The 27,620-nt window shown below is 44.0% G+C and overlaps 1 protein-coding gene across 3 annotated transcripts; it reads right to left on the reverse strand.

Annotated features, from left to right (window-relative positions):
- Positions 1 to 27,168, reverse strand: PPA2 (inorganic pyrophosphatase 2). Of its 3 annotated transcripts, none has more exons than XM_044429072.1 (12): positions 26,871 to 27,168; positions 23,042 to 23,106; positions 20,284 to 20,328; positions 14,686 to 14,739; positions 13,382 to 13,501; positions 12,463 to 12,549; positions 10,603 to 10,729; positions 5,259 to 5,386; positions 3,619 to 3,704; positions 2,428 to 2,497; positions 705 to 744; positions 1 to 227 (listed from the first exon to the last, which is right to left on the reverse strand). In XM_044429072.1, the coding sequence occupies exons 1-12, from the start codon at positions 27,070 to 27,072 to the stop codon at positions 202 to 204; spliced, it is 1,050 nt and encodes a 349-aa protein (XP_044285007.1). In that variant the 5' UTR covers positions 27,073 to 27,168; the 3' UTR covers positions 1 to 201. The 3 variants fall into 3 exon arrangements, with proteins under 3 accessions (XP_044285007.1, XP_044285008.1, XP_044285009.1); XM_044429073.1 differs by lacking the exon at positions 26,871 to 27,168 and adding an exon at positions 25,732 to 25,786; XM_044429074.1 differs by lacking the exons at positions 3,619 to 3,704; positions 5,259 to 5,386.
- Between the last annotated feature and the right edge of the window lie 452 nt (positions 27,169 to 27,620).

Consider the following 27,620-nt stretch of genomic DNA (forward strand, 5'->3'; position numbering starts at 1 on the left):
GAAAATCTTAAAAATCATTTTTATTTACATGGCAGACAGTTTGCTGCACGCAAAGATTTTCCAAATCTAGTCAGTGGTGACTCTGCTTGCTTATCTCCAGTGAACAGTACATGTGCTTGTGTGTGTTTGTACATGTGAAACAGAGAGAACTTGATGAATTAGTGGATTTCACAGTCTGACATCAGCCAATGCCAGTGATCATTAGCCAAGAAAATGCCACTTATCAGCTAAAAGAAAAGAGAACAAATATTATCCAGGGCAAGTAACTTAAAAATCATTCACAACACCTATCCTTGTTCTCCCCTCTATATTCATCAATATATATAAAGAAACTTGCCTGGGTCCACTATATCATTTTATGATGCCACTACTCTAAATAATAAATAGATCAATAAAATGACACAAGTCCAGCTATTGCCCTTCCCTTACGAGAAAAAGAAAGCTTAAAGTAAGAATGTAGGCATGGTTCATAAAATATGCTGTAGGGTTTTCACAGTGGAAAAAGAATCGCTTTGCTTCTGCTTGCTCAGTCAAGTCACAGAAATAGAACCACAGGAGACAAGTAAATCCACAACCAACTTAAACAAAAGGCTAACACTGATAACTCAAATAAGCACATTTTGTTTTAAATCTGCATACAACAGCCAGTTTCAAACCCAGATTCCTTTTATAGGATGCAAGCAAGAAATCCACAGCGGCCTTACCTTCTTTGGAAACCGAACATTCTTCCACAGGTGGCGGAGCCTACAAAAAGAACAGGTACTTCATTTTGATGTACTTATTTAAAGCCAACAGTTGGGGCTGCACAGAGCACAAAATGGGCAGTTTACAATCTAAGAGTAAATTGTGGAAGAGCATTTTAATGATTCTGTTTCATGTACTTAGGTTTAGTTTCAGCTGGGCAGCCTTCCCTCACCTGACGGGAGCTGAGGGGAATTGTAGTTCTATATTTTTAAGTCTATGAGCTTGGAGAAGGCTACAGTATGGGAGCCACTTTGTAGACGGACTGGGAAATAGTTCCTATCTCCCAGGGCAGCGAGGAGGAAAGGGCCGAGGACTTTGAGGGAACAAGGCTAGCAGGGACTTTAACATCACCATTATTTCTCTGAACAGCCAACTCCTGGGCCATTTCAAGCACTGCCTTTTGCAACTCTTCCCCATTTCATTACACTTTTGCATGAGGGATGCTGTTCGAACACATACAAAGTTTCCAGCCATCTTCGGCAAAGAAAACAGTTGCCTAGATTCTGTGTGTCCTAGGCTCACTTGTCCTGAGCCTTTGGACTAGAATGAGCTACTGTTGTTTTTAAAAACGCTACTAAGGGCCAACATTAAAAGATCAGCACTGAAAGGGCACTGAGCCCAGTACTAGCCTTCCTCTGCCTGATGTTGTAAACTAGAGGTGGTTTTGACTACAACTCCCATTAATCCTAACAATTGGTCATGCTGGCTGGAGCTGATGCCCAGAACTTTTAGAGTACCATGCTGAGGAACATTCTATTATTATGTGATAGAAATGGGGAAAGATGTGCCACCAAGAGTCTGTCAGCTACACATGTACCACTCAAGATATAAAAACAGGTTTTTTAGTCGACTAATAGCTAAAAATCAGATTTCCAAACAGCCAAGAATGCTCCTGAAAAAACACTCAACAAAATGATGCGGTTGCTGCAGCTGGCAAAGCAGTTTGTAGACAGATCAGACTCTGAGGTTTCAATTTAGGATATAAGCCGGCATTTATATTTTTAGGTCCTTTGCTTAAGTTTCCCTTTGTTTTTTTTAAAACATTCGGCTGAAGCAAACAGAACTGTTTAAAAATATTTCTCTCTCTGTGTCTCTTTCTCACGCAGGCGCACACTATTTTCTCCTTCTCTACAAGATGCATTTAATTACAGAATGAAGTAAATAAAGGGCACACTTGGTGATCTGAGTAGGCCGCTGCTAGTCAATGAGTTTTGAGGGCTGGGTGGTAACTCATGGCAACAGGGTAGACAAACACACGCATATAAAGACCTAGGCTAGACACAGACTGTGCACAGTGGCATTATTCAGGATCCAAAAGGAGAGAGGGTGTGTGTGGGTGACAATCTGGCTTCATGGAGTGCTTGGTAAAATAAGTGAGCATGTGGAAATGCGGCTCCTACGATGCATTTACAAGACTGCTAATGATGTGTGGCCAAGTATGTCTGTGTGAAATAAGTAGAGGGTCCCCACCAGGACCCCCCTCCAACTCCCCCCTACTTATCTCACACAGACATACTTGGCCATACACTCCAGTGCTCCCGACTTAATTTCCAAGCCAGATCTTCTCCTTGTTTTACCCAGTGGATTACAACAGTACAATCCCTGGATGCCTCATGTGCACAGTGTGAGTGACTCACACTGGAGAAGGCGAAGAGGAGGGGGAGGTAACAGAATTTCCCTTACACACTGCACAATAGCTTGGGCATCCTCTTCATTGCAGCAGTAGGGGCTGGTACCCACCAGGAGGTTGATGCTGAAAAGAGAAGACCGTTACTAACACGTGGAGAAGAAGACGTTATCTTAAGTCCTACGTCAGGCTCCTTAAACAGGGAAGGGCTCCAAGAAGCTGCCTCACACAGGGTCAGAGCATAGCCCATCAGTATCAGCAATGTCCACATCAGGGATGGAGAACCTGTGGTCCACAGCAGCTTGGGCCCTGGATACTTTCCAAGCCCTGGACACTCCCTGAGCCCTGCCAAGACCCAAGCCCTTGTTACCTGTAATCTGAGACTGGACAGAAGGGGATTATCTGGAGCACTGCTGTCTCCCCCAGTGGGGCCAACATGATAGCATCCCCCTACCAGCATTGTCCAGTGACATAATCAGGTAAGTTAGAGTCCACTATGGATAAAAGAAGAAGACCACCCCCTCTCCCACTGCCTCTTATTTCTGTTGTTAGATACAATGATAATTTACAGAGCAATTCTGTGCATGACCACTTACAAGCCCCACTGAGTTCAGCAAGGGATTACCTGCAGGTAACTATGTACAGGCCTTCAGTTTGGGCCAGGCAATCTTCCAGACGTTTTGGGTCACAGCTCTCATCAGCCCCAGCCAGCATGGCCAAAGTTTTGTAGTTCACCCATGTTGTCTGATTCTGGTGCAGTGCTAGGCATGGCTGATAAGTATGTACCATTAAGTGCAACAGGAGCTGCAATTTACGCTCTCTTACCTGAGTGTAAGCTCCATGGAACTAACTGGGCCTTAGGTCTGAGTACATGCATAGCTTTGGGCTTTCTTATTGTTTCATACCAAGCATTTCTCAACAGCAAACCAGTCCTCTTACTATCCATCTAAATGAGCAAAGCCAACATCAAGGCATCCTCAAGAAAATTTGAGGTTTATCATCTTTGTAGAAGCAGAAGGCTAGAAGTGCATTTATTTTTGGAACCATTACTGAAGTTTAGTTACTGAACAATTTGCAGGGCTCAAGTCATTCAGAAAAACACATGCCCAATTAGCAAGAAGAATTACGAACAAATGCAAAAGACCTTTGGGATAGGAGAAGCACTACTACCTTCATAAAGCTATCCAAGACAATATAACATTAATTCACGCCAGATTTTGATAGACAGATGCAAAATGGATGTTTACCATTTGATGCCTCCTCCATTAGCCTTTTTGTGAACCAAGGATTTCCAGCATTCATGGGTGGACTTAATTATTTCAACTGCAAATGCCTATTCAAAAAGTTAAACAGAAATGTGATTTTACCCCCTCTTTAACAAAAGAATCAATGTGACATTTTCAAAGCTTAGAGACAACTACACTCAAGTTAAGACTGTATGTTCAAGGATATCTTGGAACTTCCAAATTCCATGCTCAAACCTTTCCTTTTTTAAAAAAGGAAACTTCTAAAAATTAGCTATAAAATTATTCAGGAGGCTTCCATCCACCACTGATTTACACCCAGAAGTATGGTGTTGGGGGGACTCAGAATGGCAGTGTACATTTCACAGGAATGCTCATGTGGTTCCCCCACTATCTTTCATGTAGGCCATGGGAACGAAGCTATATTTGGGGATAGAATAACCCTTTTAGCATTCCCAGAACCATTCTGAGAAGCTACTCCAAGCCAGTTCAAACAAAGAACTAAGGAACTGAACTATGCTTTGGCTCTGCTTTCAGCAAAGTTTTTCTGCATATGCTCAGTTTTTAAATACCAGCTGTACTGGCTGCAGAACTCCAAACCTCACTAAAACAGAAAGTGTCTAATTAAGGACAGAAGACGATCTCAGAATGCAGCTGGGGCCAAGAGCATTTTCCCAAGGACTGGGGGTGGGGAAGAGAGAAGAACGTTGGCTACACTTTAGGAAAAGCAGCAAAAGAAAGCTTTCCCCAAACAAAGAACTCATCTGGGGATCACAGGCACTCCAAAGATGAGATGCTTTTCTTCCAGAGAAAAGTTAGGTGTACTTCATGGGTCACGATAAAAGTTTTCCACAAACCATGCACCAGGGATGAGAAGTATATGTCCTTGCTACTGTTAGCCTGTAACACCTATCACCCTCCGACCTTGGCTATGCTGGATAGGGCTGATGGCAGTTACAGTACACCAACTTCTATAACGGTGGGGGTGTTTCAGGATAGGCTGAACATGCACACGGTAAGCATGTCATGACTGGGACTGGCTGGAACTGCGTGTCAGACTAGATGGCTCAAGAGACCCCTTCTGACTCACTCTGTTTCTATCTGCAGGTACCACCACTTGTCCAGCCTGCCATCAACCTATACGGTGTACAAAAATACTGCAGCACACACTCAAAGCCAGCTGACGCATGCAGTGCAAGGCTGTGCCCTTGTGGCAGCTTGTTCTGACGTGCAATCACCCTATTAATGCTAAAAGGATGCTGCCCCAAACCAGAAACAGGAGAGTCTTCACTGTACAAGTATCAGTCTGGTCATTCCTTTGAAAGGTATACAGGGTGTTTTATTAACCACAGACACAACAGATGTAGGACTGACACACAGAAGAGGAAGTAAGCACTTTCTTCAATGTCATTTTTTAAAAATTGCTCTTCTAATAATATTGGGTTAGATCCTGATGAAGTTACTCAGGCTCTGGTCCCATTGTGATCAATGTGATCACCAGCAACCATTCACTCTTCTCATCGATTTCAATGAAACTAAAATGTGCCTTTCAGAATCTGGAACCAACTCACTGTTTCACCAAGGCACATATTTCAGCAAGAACCATCAATACATTTGCTATCTTCAGTAAAGAGATTCTTCACCTTGTCTTTAAATGTCCTGTTAAAAGCAAATTGATTTTCTGGCTTCCCATCTGGAACTTTATATAATCTGAACCAGTCAACAGTAGATTCAAGATACCCTGGTTTGAACTTCCTGACATCCTCAATATCTGTAATGAAGCAGGAAATACAGATACCAAGTTAGTATGATATATAAATTTGCCCCAAGCCAAGTGCAAGGTTAGTCCAATCTGCTTATCAAGTAGAAAATCATGGGTTTTTAGTGATCATTCTTCATAAGCAGAAGAGGTTCCATTCACTTCAGCAAGGGCATGGAGGTTTCCCTTAAACCAAAGAGAATGGGCGAGTTTGCACATCACACCAACCCACCAGGACCCACTGTGTAAACCATCCACAGTGAGTCCCATAGATGATTGGCTCACCATGGGTTTTTCGCTTCCTCCCTTCCCTTCAGTCCTCCAGGAGACATTTCAGAAGAAATCACAGGAAGGCTGTGTCATCTTTCCCTTCCCACTGTGACTGAACCAGTTTTAGTTTGCTGTGTCAACTATGTATCCATGTATGTATGTATGTATGTATGTATGTATGTATGTATGTATGTATCTATCTATCTATCTATCTATCTATCTATCATTTTAGCTATTTCCCCCCCAAGAGGTTGTCAAAGTGGACACAATAATGAAGGACAATCGTGGTGGTGAGATATGCCTGCAAAACAAGACAGAACTAGGCAGCTATGATTCAGGGGGACCAAGTGCTGGTTCACACCAAAAAACTGCTTATCTCAGCTGTGAACCAGAACAAAGGTTCCACTGGCCCAACATGTGTACAAACATTATTCCTAAAGGACACTTTAAAAATACCGCAGAGTTCTCTAAAACCAAGCACATCACAAGAACCACAGGGTTATAGGTCACTGCTCACAACAATACAGCTAAAGTCAAGCTAAAAGAACAGACTTCCAGTTATATAGCAGGAAGTTCAAGATGACTGTGTTGACTCGTCATGGAGGCTCTGTGGAACAAAGTTTGGGAAAAACTATGCCAAACATTGATGGCAATTATTGCTCCATGAAAGAGGTGCTGTAGAGCTCAGGAGGATCCTTGAGCATATAGCTTCATGTCTGAGGAAGCAACAGAACCCAGCAGTGTGGGTGTTCACTGAGTGGTGACTGGCCCTGATTCTATGACAAGCACACAGGTGGCTCAACCCTCATAGTGGAGACTTCCATTCCATAACGGACCACCTGATTTCTACATTCCATCCCCTCCAGTTCCAAGGTTCTCTGGTAGGAAGGCTGATGAGCTCCATCTGTGCCTGCAGCTTTGGAGAGCTGCTCCACCTCCCATTCAGCCCAGTCAGTAGGACCAATGGATTGTTGGGCATGTAATTCTCCAAAGCACAGGAGTCCCGCCCGAGGAAGCCAGGAGCAGACAATGCTCACACAGAGGGACCACACAACGGAGTGACCTGGTATGAAACAACATCCTCCACTCCTGTTTAATGCAAGTTCTCCCAACTTGATACCCTCCAGCTGCACTGGACTGTAACTCTCAGAGTCCACCAGCCAGTCATACCGGCCTGGGTTGCTACACATTGTAGCCCAGCACACCCAGAAAGCACCAGGTTGAAGAAGGCTGATTTAATGCATGAAGTAGCTGTAAGCCACTGGAAGATGATTCCTAGTTGCACTGGGAACCAATTTGTGCTTAATTACTTTTTTGCCAAACTGATCCATGCCCTTTCTCTCTCTGTCTCTCTCTTCTCCCAAAGCTAGCACAATTTGTAGCAGGCATTCTAACAGTCTGTAGGAAGAAGACACATGTTTTTAATGATGTCTTATAAACATTTACTGGAAGCAGCAGCTTAAGACCATATAAAGGCATTTTCTGCATTTTTGCAATGGGGCAAAAATCTTGCACACACAAATTATTGTATACAGAATGCTGTCCCAAATTCACTACAAAGCAAACCTAAATCTTCATTCTTACTCTGCATATAAAAAACACCCTGATATGAAGCTAAGGAATATCATTTCCAAGGCAGGAAGGTTATTAGTTCTGATTTCTCAGTTGAAAAATTGAGTGCGTGTATCAAAACAAAAATTAATGAACAAACAAATGAATAAAGGCTGATTTACCATGTTCCTCCCCTTCTTCCTCCATTTTTCTCAGAACACCATAAATGGCAGAGGGAAACATGTGGTCCTTCAAATATTGTTGGGATTGCAACAGCCACTAGCCAACAGAGCCAATGCAGAGGGATAATGGCAATTGTAATCCAACAATCTCTGGAGGTTCACATGGTTTCTATCATTGATAAATGAGACTGACCAATTTCATCCTCACTACAAGGTTAATTTAAGCAGAGAGGTGATTATAACCTGGAGGTCCATGGTTAGGATCCAAAGATTGGAAACCTTTAAGCCTGGGCCTAATTTTTAAAGCCCTCTAAAAGTCATTGTTAGACCTCTGGAAAGGGCCATCTGTCCTTCCCTAGTACACTGCTAAGCAGGGAAAAAGAGAAAAGGGAAGAAAGGGAAGCAGGGGTGGAAGAGAGACACAGAGTGGCTATAAATAAATCAACACCAATAATCCTTCAGTGCCGCTTATGCTAATATTACTTTCCTTTCCAACTCCCTCTTCCAGGTCCAAATCTAAAACCCTCTGGGACGTGTAGACCTTTTTCTCTATCTAAACTTGCACAGGATAGCCCCTTAAAACTCCAGAAGAAGCAGATGAGCTGTGAATGCTGGAGTCTCCACCACAAGACATTAGGCACCCCCTCAGGCAGCTGTCTAAGAGCTCTTCTCAGTGAGAGATGTGTGACACAAGCGTGAGCAGCAATCACAGCAGAGGAGCGTATTAGGCGGGGATCCAATTTAAACAAGCATTCTATTTTCCTTTATTCAAAGAAAATTAATCCGTCAATACAAAGTGGGCAAAAATTAAAAATGAATTGGCCACCTGCTTATCCCCCATCCTTCACCTTTGCCAGCTCTCTGTACTTGCAGGAAGAAGTCAGAAACTCAAACTGGGAATTTTTAGCAATACTTGTTTAAGAGGTATACAAAAATAAAATAAAATAAAATAAAATAAAATAAAATAATAAAATAAAATAAGTGAATTCCCAATCACAGATTTGTTTCACTTAATTCCACCACAGAGTTTTAGCTTCAAATTTCATGCCCTTTAGGCAGCTAAAAGACAGATAATACCACACTCCTATAAAATGCCCACCTCCTATAATACTATAGGTTAAGGACCTTACAATGCTTTCAGTATTTGACTGAGTGACAAATCAATGCTGCTGACAAATGGATATTTATTTGAAAATGTGGTCTACTTTCAACAAAGCCTATGTATAATAACCATAAAGCTGTATTTTCATATACATGCATTTCACATGTATTCATTGATATGGATATATAAAAATCTGTGTGTGCATTAAAATATTAATAATAGAAAAAAAGAAGAAAAATTCAGGCTCCCATGCATTAAATATCCTGTGGACTGGATAATCACAAAAAAGGGGCAAACTATTATCCACGTGATCCTTAAAATGATTACTGATTGGCTAGAGTTCAAGCCAGTCAGAATGCTATCCCACTGGGGTGTTTATAATTAACTGTACAAATGCTTCGGCACTGCTTATGATTCAAGTGCCGCAGCGCTCTCTGAAAGATTCCACATGGTAGCAAGCCAGGGCTGCTGAGCATGATAATAGCTGACCTAGATTTTTTTCCTATTAGAAATAAATTTCCATAGCCTCTTCTAGTATTTTGTCATTGTACAGCAACAATGAAGCAGGAGCGGAGGGAGGGCCACAGGGATCTGAATGTGAGTCTAGTGGGTGAAAATCCAGAAGGCAAGCTGAGAATCAGCAGTCAAGCCAGGTGTCTTCTGGACTGACGTCCTGAATGACTGAAAGCTCTGTCCCTTGCTATCACCTGCTACATGGGCAAAAGAGGGACTTCCAATGAGAGCGGCTACTTAGGACTCAATCCTATACATGCTTAGACACAAAAAGGCTAGGACATCACTAGATGCTGAGAAGCAGACAAAAAGACAAAAGAATGCACATATTTGCATATGTTAATTTGCATATGACTTAAAGACTGTTTGTGTTCATGTTTCTGAAAGACTCAGTCTTCTAAAAACACCTGTGGGCAAAAGCCAGCTAATTCACAGTGTTCAGATGCAACCGAACTGATCATCAGAACTCCTCTGGTGGGTCTCAGAGCCTCCCAGAAATTCTGGGCTTGATCCAAGTTGGTTGTCCTTGAACCCTGCCTCTGGAAAAAAGGCCTAAACATGTCCATCTGAACACACATAAGGCTCACAACATCACTTCTCACTGAAGTCACAGGTCAACTTGGCATAGGAAGGGCTCAAGTGGAATAGAACAGGCCATGTCTCATCCGGCTTCTTGCTTTCTGTAGGGAGCAGAGCAAGCAACCAGAGAGAGATTCCTTCTTGGGACCAATTTTCATTGAATGTGTAAACAATGTTAGGGCTGTACCACTGCAGACTGTAAGTTGAATGCTTGCCAATAAAACCAAAACAACAATCGCCTTCCACACAGAAAATCCAGTCAGGGAGTAGAAGCCCACACGAATTTTGTTTTTCTGCATACAAACTGTTCAAGTCACAGAAGGAGACAACCACTTAGTCTCTGACTTGCACCTTTTCTGCAGAGAAGTACGTGGGAGCAGGGGACTCCCAGGCAGAACAGAGTAAGCACACAGGTAGGCAACTGGAGCCTTCCAGGTGTTTCAAACAACCAAACAGAACCCCTGACTGTTGGCAATTCTGACTGCATCTTAGGGAGCTTTCGTTCAAGACATCTGGAGGGCAGCAAGTTGTCATCCCTTGGAATAAGGATTCACACTCCAAAGGGATCCCTCTGACTGTATGATACTACAGTAGTTACGTATATTGGAACGAATCGGAGAACTAAACCGGAGATAACAATTCTACACAGTGCTTTTAAATGCCTTCAAACTCAGGAACAGAGTTCTTTAGAATCAAGGCTAACCGGCCTAGGATTCTCAGAGCTGACTGGAAGTGCATCTCCAAGGTTTCACTTAGGAATTTTTCCAACCCTTACCTGAGCCAGAATGATGGTCACTCCTCCAAGTCCTGCAATATGTACCCCATCTGCACACTAAACGTAATCAAATTTTGTATCTTCTAACACTCTGACAGCACCATCACAACCACCACACTCACCAAATTGTAGCTTTGGGTGCAAAGCTATTGATAACATCCTTTAAAGCACACCTGTCCAGGTGCCGAAAGGAAAAAAAAAAAGACACACAACAGATAGATCAAAATCAATTTAATAAGGAAATAAAAATGCTCACCATGCATTTTCTGTGAATCTGGATCATCCAGACTGATAGCAATGACCTTCCAGTCTGTTTCTCCCTCATCAATAAGACCTAGAACTCCAAGGACCTTCACCTTGACAATGTCACCAAGTGAGCGAACCTGAAAACAAAGAAGCCGGCCCTCTCAATCAAAAAGGAAGGGGAAACAGCTACATTATTTTTTCCAGTTATGGTACTGCTTCTTTCTTAACTGAGCCAGCTTTCAAAACAGTTTCTTATGGACCCTTTCTATTGTTTAGTCTCTGTCTTTCTAAAAATTGTTGCATCTTGTGGTCTCATATTATCATGTATTATTCACAGGTGTTAATTCATGTCCTGTCCCATTACCTGTGCTCTATTCATTCGAATATCCCCAATTTGACACCTTTTATAAGCATACACCTGTACTTGTTTTAATTCCAGTTTCATCATAGCACATCTTCCTTAAACATGCAGCTTCATTACAATCTCAGGCAATGGTCACCATATAAACATCTCTCTGACCTTTCCCCAAGGACTGTCTTTTTGTCTCAACTTCCCTTATACAGCTGCACTTGGGAATAAGTGCAAATAAGGAGAAACATGACAGAGGTGTACGAAGCTGTGCATGGTGGGGAGAACGAGGATGGGCAGACATTTTTTCCACTCTTTCTTAATACTAGAATCCAGGGTCATCCCACGAAATGGTACATTCAAGGCAGATAAAAGGAAGGACTTCTTCGCACAAACTACAGCTAACTATGGAATTCCCTTCCACAAAGTGCAGTGATGGCCCTGAGCTTGGCCGGCTTTAAAATGGGACTGGGCAAATTCATGCAGGATGAGACTCTCTATGGGTACTAGTCCTGACAGCTAGAGGCCGCTGCCTGTAACAGAGGCAGTATGTCTGCGTACAGCAGCTGCTGGAGAAATGGCCGAGGGGGTCCCATTGCACCCATGTCCTGCTTGCCAGTTTCTCAGGGCAGCTGCTTTCACCACTGTGTGAACACAATACTGGACTCGATGGACCTTGGTCTGAGCCTACACAGCTCTTCTTATGTTCTTGCCTTCTTCTTAACTCAGAAGATAAAAGTTTGTGTTTCTCTACCTAGACTTCCAGCCAGTCTTCTAGCATTGTTCTTTCTATTTACTTCAGTACATACCCAACCACACAATCTGAATCAGACATATTCTCAGAGTGACCCATCTTCTCGCTTGATGTGATTACTATTTTGATACACAGAACCATCAGAATGCATCCCACTGCTGAAATTTTGACAATTGTCTAAATATCCCGCTGAGTATATGAAAAATTAAGTCTTCCATCTAACCTCTGAAGTTGATTCCCTTTCCTAGGACTTCCCTTCCACAAGAAACCTTCCTAATTTAACATTAACAACCCCTCAATCTTAATTTTATCTTCTCTCCCTTGGCATCATTTCCTCTGAAAACAAACTCATGTAGCAAGTGCCAACAGGGGGGACTGTTGGGGGAACTCCAAAGCTGGCAGAAGTACAAACACATCTTCCAAAACTCCTAATAGAAGAAACAAAAACCAAAAAAAAAACAAATGCACCCAATCAGTCACTATGAATGGGGAGCTCAGAGTGTCAGCTACAACTGAAAAATGATAAAGTGTGTGCGGGTGTGGCAGAAAAGGAGAATACTCTGTCATTAAACCCTGAAAAAGAGGGTGGATGGATGGCACCATGATCCTGAACTACAGCTAGGAAGCAAGGATATACTGTAATGTTTTGCCCTTGATCTGTATCTTCCACTAGACCCCTGCAGGCAATTTTCCTAAGTTAATAATAGGAAACCAAACTGCTGAAACATTAAACTCTCGGATAAGTCTCACCAGTAATTAAGACAGACCTGGGAACCAATTTCACAGACGTCAATGGGATCGTTGTCCCCGCAACATCCTGTACTATCATCTTTATGACTGGGATCTTCCCACGTCTATTGAAAGAAAAACAGAAGAACATTTTAAGCTCTGGTTATCGCTGTTTGCCTCCAATTACTGGAATTCTGAGAACAAAGGGCCAGCTGCCTGCGCGCACTGGATTTGCCAGTGACTATAAACACACTTCAGATAATAGTGCACGTGCTCTGGTGCAGCCCTCTCAACATGGTGCCCTCCAGATGTTTTGCACTTCAAGTTTCATCAGTCACGTCCAGCATGGCAAAAGACAGGAAAGCTGGCAACTGCAGTCTCAAACATTAGAAGGCACAAAAGCCAAGGCGGTTCTTACTGTTGTGGCCACTGCTCTCCAGAAGGCTGCTGTGGGAAGGGATGGCCCCGTTTCAAAGTGGCTACCGTGAGGGCCTGGCTGGTTACAGAATTTCCCACAAGGCCAACTGGTGGAGCCTGAGCTACAAAATACAAACCCACTGTTTTGAATGCAAGGAAACAAAGAACTGGGGGGCAGCACCATGCAACTTTCCAGGTAACTTTTTCTTTGTTTTAATTTAAACACATCTTTGCATTGCACTAGGGCTCCTTTTATACCAAAGGATTCCCCTTTCAACCTGAGCTTTGATCTTTGAATTTGATAAAGCAAGATGGCCTGTGTGACCGTTTTTCTGGAAATATGTGTTCCACTTTTCAATACAGATGCTTCCCAAAATACATGGCCCATAGAATTATCTCCCCGGGCCCAGTGACCATTGCCCAAGCCTTTGAATGTCATTCTGCGTTCATAAATTACACAAGATTTACAAGGGGAATTTTCTGGGAAGACGAAAAAGCTTTCAAAGATTTTGACAGACAAAGAAAAAATATATACATTACCTGAGGGAAGGCTCCATAATTCCAAATATAGCCCTTGTGGGGAAAGATGTTTGCCACGTATCGCAGCTTGCCTTCCTTTACATCTTGCTTAATGGGATTCAACGGCTCCTTTGTGGCAATCTAAACACGATGAGAAACAGAAAGTGGGAGTCCAGCAGGAGGGAGGAAGATTACTATAAAATGGCTCAGTTGATTATTCCCATAATGAAACCCTGACAAAGCTCTGAGCTTCATTCTTCGATTTATAACTTGTCCTTTCTTCAGGGATCTTCAGGGAAGACTGGACCAAACAAAGAAAGAGAACACTTGGGACATTTGTAAGATGCTGGAACTATGAAGTAGTGGGCAGGGGGAAAATTTCTTGTATTTTAATTTAATTATTTTAAATTAAATTAAATTATTTTAATTTAATTTAATTATTTCTTGTATTTTAATTTTCTGTTGTGAGCCGCCCCAAGGCTTCGGCGAATGGGGTGGCATAGAAATGTTTTAATAAATAAAATAAAATAAAATAAAATAATTACTTTGATAATCAGGGCCAAACAAGATGCAACATTAGCAAAATAAGGCCTGGCACTCCCACAGCAGTTGGAAACCATTGGCAAAATGCTAGTCAAACATCTCAGGAGCACCAACATTTCAGTTTAATTAGCTATTTATTTAATTTCTATACAGCCCAATAGCTGAAGCTCTCTGGGCAGTTTACAGCAGCATATAAAGATACAATATAAAACACAAGCAACATTAAAAACTTTAACAAGGGTATCATACACAATTTAAAACCAAATTAAACACTATAAAAAGATGCATTCGCCTATACAAATTAAGGTGTACAATGAGATACAATATCCATGTGTTTCCAGAAATCAAAAAGCAAACAGAAGACAGAGAGGAATTAACCTGTTCAGACCCATGACAGCTGCTCCAGTGCAGGAAACGGGCAGAGTTAGCTGGCCAAAACCCTGAGCAGACAGCAAGGACAGGCTGCAACAGCCAGTGGGGTGGCATGATGAGCATGCTGGAGGGGGCTTGGGAGGCCTGGGTTCCAGTCCCTGCTTGGTCATGAATCTCACCATGGAACTTTGGGTTAGCCATGGACTCCCAGTCCAACCTACCAAACAGGGCAGCTGTGTGGATAAACCAGAGTAAGCTGCCTAAGTCACCTTGGGCTCCCTGCAAGGCAGCAAACAATTAAAAAAACATGTTTTGCTGCAGGTGCCACTTGCATTATTTATTTATTTGCAAGATGCTTTGAGAGCTTTGGCTGTTGGCCGTTTGCAGGGAGCGTGTGTGTTTTCAGTTACCTCCATTTTAGCATTTGTCCAGCGAGGCACTTCTACAACCATGTTAAATACCAACTGAAAAGAAAAAAAGGAACAAATGAGGATGCAGCAAAAAAGCCCCCCACGTCATCTGAGCAAGGTGCTGATCCATCCTCTCCACAGCCAGAGGAAGCTAGTGCTGGGCCACCGCTAGCGGTGCAGCCTGAGGAACATGCGCCTGCATGGCCACTGCCTAAGGCAGGGGTCTCAAACTCGCGGCCCGCGGGCCAATTGCCAGGACGGGTGGGACACGGGGAGGGGCCCTGCGGCCTTCAAAGCGCCGGCGGCGCCCGGGCCGGCCATGGGATGAGCGGCCCACCACCACCGCGGTGGTGGAATACTTGATGCGGCCCAGTCTCACCCAGACTCTACTTCCAGTGGCCCCCAGGTCAGTTGAGTTTGAGACCCCTGGTCTAGGGCAAGCACAGTCCTCGGGCTTCCCAGCAGGGGACACAAAGAGTCGTCCCCAGAGCTGCTCCTCCCTTTCACCACTGCAACCTGCATGCTCACCTGTCTCTGGATCTGCAGAGGCAGCAGCGGTGGTGAAAGGGAGGAGCAGTGGATGCCACTACCTCCTTGCTTGTGGATTCTCTGCAAGGGACAGCCATGTGAGAAAGAGGCAGAACAGCAGGAGCAGCTGGTAAGAAGCTAGACCCATTGGCGATCTCTCAAGAATGGAAGCCACCATGGTGTTGCTTGCTCCACACAGCCCCAGCCCTCCCTGATCACGGATCAGCAGTGCAATGGCAAATAAGAACCGCCTGCACACCCAGGCTAGGTGTACATAAACGGTAGGATGAACAGGCAAATGCTGAAGTGGTACCATTATAGATTATAGGTGAGGTACCAAATTTGAATGCCATCCTGCATTAAAGATGTGTGTAAAATAGAAACTAGTCCATAAAGGTGCAAAATGGCTGCTCTTCGTTAATGAGCTTTCTAAAAAGCAGAGACATTATCCTGCCAACAAAAGTGCGTATAGTCAAGGCTATGGTTTTCCCAGTTGCAATGTATGGCTGTGAAAGCTGGACCGTAAGGAAGGCTGAGCGCCGAAGAACTGAGGCCTTTGAATTGTGGTGCTGGAGGAGACTCCTGCGAGTCCCTTGGACTGCAAGGCGATCAAACCGGTCAGTCCTAGAGGAGATCCACCCTGACTGCTCTTCAGAAGGCCAGATCCTGAAGATGAAACTCAAATACTTTGGCCACCTAATGAGAAGGGAGGACTCCCTGGAAAAGAGCCTGATGCTGGGAACAACAGATGGCAAAAGAGAAGGGGTCAGCAGAGGATGAGGTGGCTGGATGGAGTCACTGAAGCAGTTGCTGTGAGCTTAAATGGACTCCGGGGGATGGTGGAGGACAGGAAGGCCCGGAGGAATGTCGTCCATGGAGTTGCAATGGGTCGGAGGTGACTTCACAACTAGCAACAAAAAATTCTACAAAATCTAGTGCCTCTGACATGGTTGTGGGGCATCCAAAATACACTAGCTTTTTTTTTTTTACTGCTTGGAATTATCCCATATCCTCTATCTCAGTTCCCAGACTACCAAATTTCTTTCAAACTTCCTGATTAACTGTTTTTCAGAATGGCCATTGGTAAAAGTATTCCAAAACTGGTTGACATGCCTGTTATCATTCAAGCTTTGTACGGGACTCAAAGCCAACACAGAATAAAGGAGCCCACAAACTGCCGGGGCTTCATAGCTGTAAGGGATGGCTATCAACCCACCAGCCATTTCAACAGCACACAGTATGACAAACAGCAGATTTGACTTCTGAAAGTGAGGGAGAAGAAAAAAGATCTTTATGGATGATCCTGATCATTAGATTAAGACCGACAGATATTTATCTGTCTTAATATCTGTCTTTGTTGACCTCACTATTTTAACCAGTGAGGTCAACAAATTCCAGAATTGGTCATTTCTCTCACTGAATCTTAACTGTTTCTAACACTCAACTTTTTAATGAGCCTGAAACAACACTTTATGACTTCACCATTGCATTTAGCATTTCCTGCAAACTTCTGAGTTCCCTTAGTTGCTGCTGCTCTGGTTTCATCACAAGGAAGAAGACTGGACAAGAGCCATCCCTATCTGAAAGGTGTAGGTGTCCTATCACTGCCACTTGGCTCTGTGAAGAGGAGGGGCAGGAGGATGCGGAAGCAGGATCCCTAGATTTTTAGTTATCCTGCCTTCACTTTAGCAGCTTCCCTCGTTATTGGTGGCAATTCCAAACTACAGCTCCCAAGATGCATCCTGGTATCACAAATGCTCAAAAGCCCACTTCAATAACAAGAGTTTGCTTTGAGGGAAAACTCTCATCAGACTCTGCACAGTGGGATCTTTATTTTTCAGTACTCGAGGAATGTACTTGGAGTAACGGCAGCCATCACTAATGTTTTGGAATTTTCTAACAGTGACCATATTGAAAAATAATTAACTGGCAAGTCTGTAAAAAGAATCTGCGGTTTGGAAATTGAGAGACAAAATACATACGTGATTCAAATCAGGGAATTTTGAATAGGATAGCCTTTTGCAACAGATGTTTAAAGAAAACTGTTTAATTTTTTGTTAAAACAGCCCTTTTCTTTTTTACAGACTTGACCACATGGGGACTTCAGAGGGATCAGGCGTTTCACAAAGTATTTTTTTTTTATTCTTTGCTAGTGTACTTTTTAATTCCTGTTTTTAGCTGTTTTAAACTTTTCAATTTTTTACTGATTTTACAATATTTTATTGTCTTCATAATCTGCTTTTATGGACTGTGTAAATAGCCCAGACAGCCAAAGCTATGGGGTGTAGAGAAATTTATTATTATAATTATAATAATAATAATAATTATTATTATTAGATGATGATGATGATAATGATGCTGATGATGATGATGATAGGAATATTTCAGCTCAACCACATTAGGAAGATGTTTCAGAATGAACAGGAAGCTTTTTATAGTTTTTCCTCCTCAGGAGGGTCCAGCACAGGGAAAGCAATCCTCTTTCAACCAGCTGGCCAAATTCAGGTTTGGGGAAGCCCTTAGGAAGCCAGATGCCAGGGCTGGCAGCATCAAATACCACCACAGTTTAGCTTAAAGCTGTTACTACCAGTAACAAAAGAAAGGATGTCTGCCTTGAGGATGAGAGATTAAACTCACAAAATCCAGGAAACCACCACACAATGGGCAGAAGAAAGTGCACTGAGGCAGAGTGTGGCCATTGGTGGGGACCTCAAGAGTTCTAGGAGCTTCACTTGTAGGAACAAGATGCCCGAGCCAGAATTCTGAAGGAGCACTCCGAGAGCCTGCCACACAGGAGAAAGCAGGGCCGCAGACAGAGTGTGGACCCTTGCATCATCCTCCAGGTTACAGAAAGAGCACAAGTTTATGCTAGGAAATGCAGGGTACATCTAACTCTCCCTTTGCAGCAATTCACGGGGGATGTTAGCCGTTCTGCTATTTTCAGAGTTCCCAAAAGACGAACACAGGCTAGGACTGCAGACAGACTGAATCAGGAATGGGCACAGGCGACTAATTGGTTGCAGAAAGCATCATGTCAGAAAGACAAAGAGCTTCACTGAAAAAAAAAACGTAAATAGAACTTGGTGGTGCAATTCATAAGCATGACGAAGGACTAAGCACATAAAGTCTTCGTGATTTTACATGTATGGATCACATTCAGCTCTTCCAAGCACTAGTGTTATCAGAAGCTTCTACTGTGAACGGGATGAAGTCTTGATTTGCCATGGTGCAGGAGGGAGCAATACCCACAGGGGAAAATCTTAGCCTCCTTCAGTGAATCCTGCCCCACCAAAAATATATATTTTCATTTAGGCTTTAAAGCAGGGGTGCTGAACAGCCCAAGGGCCAAATTCTATTTTGGAGAAGGGTTGGGGAGAGACACAGAGACCAGTGGTGGGAGGAGATGAAGGAAAAATGGGGCAGGACGAAACTAACAAATATACCAGCATATTTTAACTTAATGCTCTTTTCCAATACCTTAGCCTCAGTACAGGAATTCCAACCTTTCAGAAGGAGGGGGCATCCCAAAAGCCAAGAATCACACAATGAACAGGGATTGCGGAAAGCAACATGAGATCTGAGGAAGCCCTAGAAGGCTGGACTGAGGCCACGGGCAGGTGGAATACGGGGTCCAGACCTGAGGTTCTACACTCCTACTGTAGAGGAAGCCTGTAGGAAGAACTCAGTAGCAAAAAACTGAGCAATGTATCTTGAAAGGATGTCTACACAAAGGACATTCAGAGACAGCATTTGAGCCACTGATCCCATCACAAAAACAAATCTTCTGAGTGCAACAGCAGAGAGGGAGAGAAGAGTCAAACTTGATGCAGGGGGTGGAAAAGCAATACACGACCCTTCAGTTCTCAAAAAGGTTGTAACGTCCACTCACATTAGACTTGTACATTATACAGGGGTCACCAGTGCGGACCCTGCAGGCTCACAGAGTAGCAGCTGCAAAGGGTATGCGATGTGGAGCCTATAGGCACTCCCAATTTCTTATTTTTGATTTCTGGATTTTAATTTTTAATTTAATTTCTAACTTTTTAATGTACATCCATCTTTACACCCTTCTAACAATGATACATAGGCTTCAACAAAAGAGGACCATGTATCTAAATAAATATCCATTTCAAGTTCATATAAGAAAAACATTACAAGGTCCTCAATCCCTTGTATTATAGGAGGAGAATGTTAATCTATCCTCCCAGCATTGTATTATCAGTGTTTTAGATGACAAGAGGTCTCCAAGAATCTTTTTTGGATGAAGGCACAGTCTATGCAATCTTAACAATCCTATGGCTTCTCAGACAGCCTCTAAAGAACCATAGGATTACATAGATTCCTACCTCAGGCTGCAGATTCAGCTCTCACCTTGTGGGCAGGAATCAGTATGGGACTCCTAGAAGCTGTCCCAGAAAGCATCATAGTGGCTTCTTCTTTGGGAACACAATAACGTCCTTGGAACAGGTTGGAGAGGGAGAGGACTCGGCAGGGACAGGAGGGAAGCGGAGCAGCTTAAATCCACTTCATCCAATCACCTCTGTCCCATCCACAGGAAGGTACATCGGCTGGACAGGTTATTAGCTAATGAACCATGTTCCATTCTCCCTCTCCTATAATAAATATAAAGCCTATGGCCAGCCCATGAAGCTGACTGGATAAATCCAGGAAAAATAAAAAGATGGACTTCTTTACACAGCTCATAGTTAAACTGCACAATTCACTGCCACAGGAAGTAGCAGTGGCTACCAATTTGGACAGATTTAAAAGAGGATTGGACAAATTCATGGAGAAGTAAGTCAATAGCTACTCACCATGATGGCTGTATCCTTCTTCCAGGATCAGAGGTAATTGCCTATGTATACCAACTGACTGGCCACTCATGTGGGACGGTGCTGCTGCTCATCTTAAATTCCTATCCTTCCCCCATATGCAACCAAGGGGCTTTCAGGTGTATATAGGTGGTGTATATAGGTGCATCCTTAATGCCCACCCACCTGTCTTTTCCCTCCACAATCTAAACAAGTACAGCACAACAAATAATTTCAAGAAAAGGCTCTGTAATCAGACCTCATTTCCATTGATCTTTGATTTCTTTGCTGGAATCTCCTTATCCTGTGCAGGAAACATAAAAATCAATGTTGATTCAGAAATATAAAATATGTCACCAAGAAAAAAAAGTAGTTTATTAAAACCTAGACAATGCAGATATCAAGTTCAAACCAAGGAAAATTTAGGCCACAATCCATTCTACAGTGAATTGCAAATAGGTGCCACTGAATCTCAAGGAATGCCTTCCAAGCATGTACCTGCAGGATTTGGTTTTAAGTGTATTTAATTCAACTGAAACTAAATGTCCACAAATCTAACTCATTTTTCTGAAATATATATCCCAATCCTATACAGTTTTACACAGGAAATACATTGCACTGAGTTCAATGGAGTTTACTCTCAAATAAAAGCACATAAGACATTGCCCTTCTCTGACTAACAGCTTTTTCACTGGTTCCAGGATTCCATAGATGACCGCTATTAATGGAAACAGTCATCCCTTGTCAAAACAATTAATTGGCTGCAGTATTTACATATTAACCCTTTTGTAAACTATCCTGAGACTATGATTTAAGGATGGCATAGTATTTAATTAATTAACTTGTATCCCGCCTTTGTGCCCCAAAAACGGTCAAGGAAGCTGTAAAACCAGATGAAGAAAATCTTCATTAAAACAGACCCATTAAAACATACAAAAGCAAACCTATCAAAAATACAACTTACTAAAAGACTCCTAATAGTCCCTTGGACTGTGAAGAGATCAAACCAGTCAATCGTAAAGCAAATCAACCCTGACTACCCTTTAGAAGGCCAGATACTGAAGATGAAACTCAAATACTTTGGCCACCTAATGAGAAGGAACAACTCACTGGGGAAGACCTTGATGCTGGGAACGCTTGACAGCAAAAAGAGAAGGGAACGGAAGAGGATGAGGTGGCTAGATGGAGTCACTGTGGCAATGGGTGTGGTCTTGGGTAGACTCCAAGGGATGGTAGAGGACACAGGAGAGCCTGGAGGAAAGTTGTCCATGGGATCATGATGGATCGAGTTCAACTTTGAGACTGAACAACAACAAAAGAAGAAGAAGACACAGCAAAAAGTGCAAAAATTTCCTGACTTAGGGTTGCCAAGGCCAATGCTGGAGAGGGACTCAGGACACGTGTGATCCTGTGTCCAGCTGGCCATGACATTCACACAGTCATTTGCTCTCTGCCCACAGAGCAGAAGGGCCAAGTAAGCTGGCTTGGTTCTTTGTAGAAAATATAAATGCATATTATATCTTGCAGGATATAACCATTGTTGTTGTTAGTCACGAAGTCGTGTCCGACCCATTGCGACCCGATGGATAACATTCCTCCAGGCCTTCCTGTCCTCCACCATCCTCCAGAGTCCACCCAAGCTCACAATAACTGCTTCAGTGACTCCATCTAGCCACCTCATCCTCTGCCGTCCCCTTCTTCTTTTGCCATCTATTGTTCCCAGCATTGGATATAACTAAAATAAATAAATAAGCAAGCAAGCAAGCTTTTGAACACATGCTGATTCCTATGGTCCATATCAGATAGAAACATGCAGGTATCTCCTGTGCATGAACACAGGAAGGTGGCACAGAAAGTCAACCCATTTAGTTTAGCATTTTTGACTGGCAGGAGCTTTCCTAGAAGTCTTTTTACCCCTAGGAAGATCTGCATGCAAAGCATGTGCTCTGTCACTGAGCTAATGCCTTTCCTGAATAGGACCATTCTACCACTTGGCCTCAAATCACTGAGGCTCACACTGTCCACTCAGACTAGCCACAGTCCTCCAGGCGCCAGTGGAGAACATGGTGATGGAATGCATTAAATGCTCTCCTGCATGCACACAGTTTAAGCAGACCCTTTTACAGCTCTCCTGCAAGCAGGCCAAAATTAGTTTTTTTCCTTCTCCTGGGGATAGCTTGCTTGCCCCACATATGTTAAAGGTTTATGTTGCTCTTGAAACTCCAATTGTATGGCATTTTATTTAAAACAGATATTTACTTGGGGCTTCTTTCGCATTATCTAAATATTTGCTTTATTTTAAACCATTTATTTTATTTATTATTTTAAGAACATACTCCTTAATCATGCTGACTTCTGTATACCACCTTGGAATTTTGAGGGAAAGAGATGGGCAGAAGGTACATCACTGCATCTTCCAGAACAGGTGGTTTGCTGGACCACTCAGTATCTACTAGTTACTGAATTTTTTGCAAATAATGCTAGACTCAGGGCTGAATCCTATCAGTTGCACCCCTGATGCCTCCAAACCTGAAGGCTTACAAGTATCCAATGAAGAACAGGAGGAACTGTGAAGATGGTCTCTCCCTCCCTACACCTGCTGTCTGCATTTCAGGCAGACAACCATTTCCAGCCATCTAGCTGAGTCGTTTGCAGTGGGATGGAAGAAAACTGGAACACCATCAGGATTGTCTGTAGTATCTAGTCTGTAGTATCCAGCTCCAGTATTCTCCTCTCCCCCTGAAAGGTCCCCTTTACCCTTTTTCCAAGGTCAATTTCCCAACCTAAGAAATGTAGCTAGTACAATTCTTCTCGTGAAATCACCAAGTTTCTGAAAAACTACCAAACCCAGTTCTTATAACTCAGTGAGATATAATGGCTCAGAAATCAAACTTAACTCAAATTATCTTTAAAGTCCATGAAGAATGATTACAAGAACACTAGAAAGCTAGATGCACAAGATCAACCCTTTTCTCCCAGCAACTTCAACAAACAAAGAATGTTACGGACACAATTACCTCATCTGGTTCAGCCAACAGAGGAATGTCATGGAATGGGGAAATGTATTTTCCTTTTGCATCTTCTATAAGAGTAAACAAAAGGTTATGAGCACACACATTAAAAAGAGTATACATTTCACTTGCTTATACCTATCTGCAAAGATATGAAGGAATTTACAATGACTGACCTTATAAAGGATGCTTGTTTAGCGTACAATGGTTGTGTATGGATGAGGTTTCACATCTCAGTTTTAAGTCAACACATGTCTTTTGCCCATGCACAGAACCCCTTTCCTCTCCTTCTTGGCATGAAACCAAATCAGAAGTCTCCTACCGAGACCCCAAGTCAGTGTACAGATAATTCAAGTGACTGTGTCAAAAAAGGCTGAAAAGTCTAGCACTGGTTTACTGTAAGACTTGCCTTGCTGCTTTCCTAGTCTGCAGGCAAGAGGGAACAGCATCCCCATTTCCCCATCTCAACACCAGGATTTTGAAGGATAGAGACTAAGGGAACAGATCTCTGTGTGTTTGGACAATGGGTCCTAAAAAGGCTGCTTGGGGCATGCTGGAATTTGTAGGACTTTTTTCTTCTGTCTAAACATGCATACAGTTGCATCCTAACAGAACTATTTTAGGGAAATGAAAGTGTAACCAGGATGTGGGCTCATTCTGGCCCTTTGATCTTTCCTGTTGACAGGAAGTTCTGAAGTGACTTTAACTAATTCCACATGGACATAGTTATGAAGGTTCTTGCAACAAAACCTTGATCATGCAATTGTCTCCAGAAGGTGGCTACAGTCTCCCTTCAGGCACAAGTTTAGCATTCACACATGTAGACAAATACCTGCACAGAGCCCTTGTCTGACTAGTTACCAGTGTTGGAACTTGTCCACACAAGGCCAGCTGAAGGGTCAGCATGTCTGTGCACCCCAGCGGCAGGGGAACACAAGCTGGAAGGCACTACTGCAATGACGTCCTGTGTTTGGGGTTCCCACAGGCAGCTGGAGGGCCACTGTGCAAAGGACACGACAGCTGCGATGGGCCCCTGCTCTGATCCTGCAGGGCTCTTCTTAAATACACCAACAGGGAGTGCACATGTGCACTACACCACTGGCACTCTGTGTTCAGAGCTCGTTAATGTTTAACAAGCTGTGCTCTTATGTGACTACAATTCAACATGAAGTATGCGGGAGAGTTTTACATAATCCAAGAAGCCTGCCTGGCACCCAGCCAGACCACTGGTCCATCTAGTCCTTGCCCCCTACTTTTCGGCTGGCAGTAGTTCTTCAGTGTTTCTGTTGGGACCTTTCCCAGCCCTACTACTTTTATTGAGCTACGAGGAGCTGGATTTTGACCCTGTGCATACAGATCCCACTCTCTACCAATGTGCTCTGGCCGCTAGACTTGCCAGTGAACGGTACCCATCCATCTAACCACTGGCATTTCTGTGGCATGTGCTTAGCACAACTGCTGTGCAAAATCTAGTGCCTAGCATAGATACTGCAATGGTAAGGGAAGCAAACATGTGAGTTTGTGCTCTTACATCTCAATTCTGTGCCCACTTTCTTGCAAGCAAGGCTCACAGAATACATTCTGAACCCACATACAAAGGAAAGCGTTTCTGCCAAAGTATTCTACCCAAAAAACTATGGTAAAAACATGGTTAGAGTTACAACTTGCAATAGAGTCTCACCATTCAGCTTCCAGAACTATAAGCAGAACTTCTGTATTTTCATGATGTACACATACCAGGAACAACACTGTACATGCAATAAATTATATACAAGGCAACCCTCCTACAGCTTCCAAGCAACTCCTTTCCCCAAAGCAGGGGTGGCTATACAGTGGAAAGCATCCACTGGGATATTTTGGGGTGATTTGCAATATGTAAGAAGAACTCTGCTGGACCACACAGTGAAGCATTCCCTCTAGTCTTCTGTATATTCAGGGATATTTTTTTTTTTTTTTGCTTTGCCCCACTGCAGCCCTTGTTCAGTGCTGGACCATTAGAAGTGCAATCCTATGCAGGTCTGGACATAAAATAGGCATAAAACTCCCTATATGTTGCATCTGGCTGGGGAATACTGCAAGTCGTCTACACCTGTTTTGGATCATGCCCTAAAGTAATTAGAATTGATACTAAATGAATGGTCATGGTGGATTCATGACAATGCCCATCCAAATGCATCTTATCTCCACAGTGGCCAACTAGATGCCTATGGGATGCCCACAAGACATGAGTGTATCAGCTCCTTCCAACTGACATTCCACAGAACGGCAGAGGTGTGCTAATGCTGATACTAGAGGTAATAAGGTGCCAGCAGGATTCACAGCCACTGATCGCCTTCTCCACCATGAATTTGTCTAATCCTTTTAAAGCTATCTATGGTGCATTACATCTTGCAGTATGTTCTGTGTTTACTAGCAGGTCCTGAATCTCCCACCATTCATCTTCATTGGATGGTTCCACAGTTGAGTATTATTAAAGGAAGCACAACCTCTCTTCTTCTCTCCTCTCCCATTTCATACATAATTTTCTACAGCTTTAGCATGTCTCCCCTTACTTGCCCCTTCAACCCCAAATGTTGCAACTCACAGGGGAGTTACTCCAGCCCCTAGATCATGTTGGTTTCCCTTTGCAGCACCTTCTCCAGTGTTTTGTTGACAGCAAAGACTTCCACCTTCCACTGTGATTAGCACTGCCTCACCATGGGCACCACCACTGCCAGAATGTAAGGAGCTTGGCATCACCCAGGAGAAGCCCTTGGTGAGAGGAGACTATGAATTCGCTGCAGGTATAGCACTGAAAGCTCTTCCGTGTTCTCTCGTTCTAAAGCTCCCATCCTTTGCAGCTGGCTCTGATCGGTCGATTGGAGGATTCTAGTAATATTCTTATGAAATCAATGAAAATCAAAGAGCATTCAACATTAATGGTGAATGCACCAGAACAGGGTTCAGGGATTCAAATTCAAGTTGAGCCAGTCGCTGATTTGCAGCATAGCCTACCTCAGAGTTATGCTGAGGATAAAAGGAAGAGGAAGCCCATGCTAGACTACTCGGGTTCCTTGCAAAAAATAAACTCAGTATATAAAAGGATCAAGCAAGCATAAGATCTTCAAACCTAATCCTTAAGGACTGTGTAACACATAATGAAATAATTCCACAAAAGTGATGTAAGAGTCTGCATGAAGTCCAAGGCCATAAATCCTCAGTTGCAACCCCTGTTCACATCAAGAGCACAAAGGAGGGATTTCTTCCAACTTCCCCTCTATCGAAGTCCCATTTCCAGGGTTCTGACGGGATGCAGAAGCAGGTACGAAGGCCCTCAGTGGACATCTTGGATCCACATCCACATGTGCTCATTGGCCATACATATTACAGAATGCTACAACTGGCAATGACACCAGTTACACAAATGTAGGTTCATGAAGCTGCACACAGAACAATCAGCCCACACGAACAGAAACCGAGGATCAAACCATCAAGTTTCCCCGCAAGACTTGAATGCTGTCGAGCGCATCAATCGCTGGCTCAGGAACTCTACGTACAAGCCCGAACCTCCGCCGGGCGGTTTTGAAAACACAGGACAACAAAGCAGCCAGGTCTTTGCTCACACCCAGCCGGGCACGATTGGCCGTTCCTACATTGCAAGAATCAACAGGAGGCGGGTCCTCCCGAAGCCCCGCCTCGGAGCGCGCGGCATGAAGCGCTTTCCCAGCACTCAAGCCCCGCCCTGGAACACCATGTAGCGAGGCGAGGCGCCCGGCCAGGCTCCGCGCCGCGCCGCGACCCCACTTCAAAGGCATCCCCGGCGCTGCGCACGTGGCTTCGCGGGGCCGCTACTCACTGAAGTAGAGGCGGTAATCCGGCGTGTGGAGCTGCCCGCGCGGCTCCGTGGCGTAGCCAGCCATGAGCCCGTCGTGCCAGCGGCAGCCCGCCACGGCCCACGGCTGCGGAGGGCGCGTTGGCGGCCTTCTGCAGGAAGCGGCACCGCGCTGGGCCGCCAGAGGCAGCCGCGACAGCCAACGCAAGCAGGAGCCCGCGCGCATGCCGATGCCTTCCGCTTCTCTGGCAGCCCCTCCTCCGGCGCGGCGGGTGGAGCTTGAGCATGCTCAGCGCCGGAGCTGCTTCCCCGCCACGGCCCTCCGCGTTGTTGATTCCCTGCTCGCCAGCCGGAGAAAATTGGGCAGCGGTTCAAAAGGCGGGCATCCGAAACGGGCGGGAGGGCGCTGTGGGCGGTCCAGGACTCTCGCACGCCCTTCCCGCGCGCGCGCGCGCGCACACACCCACCCACCCCCCCTCCCGGGGGCGGCAGCTCTCGCCTGCGGTGGTGCCCCGGCCCCTGGTTTTCAGCGGCACCGTAGCTAATATCCTAGAGCGATAGTCCCTTAAGAAAGTAATGTACTTTTTATTAGCAGAGCGTGCAAAAATCCTTTTGATGGTATTACTATTAGCAGGGGAGTATACCGTGGAGCTAGTCAGTAGCAAGGAAACATTTTAGGCGTTTTCTGTTTAAGAAACCTACCGTCCACGTCCCGGGCAGTGTGCGGATTCAGATCGTCTTCATTCTCGCTGAATTAAAAACTCGCAGGGGATT

Source organism: Varanus komodoensis, unplaced genomic scaffold (genome assembly GCF_004798865.1).
Source record: "Varanus komodoensis strain SLA01 unplaced genomic scaffold, ASM479886v1 scaffold2, whole genome shotgun sequence".
NCBI lineage: Eukaryota > Metazoa > Chordata > Lepidosauria > Squamata > Varanidae > Varanus > Varanus komodoensis.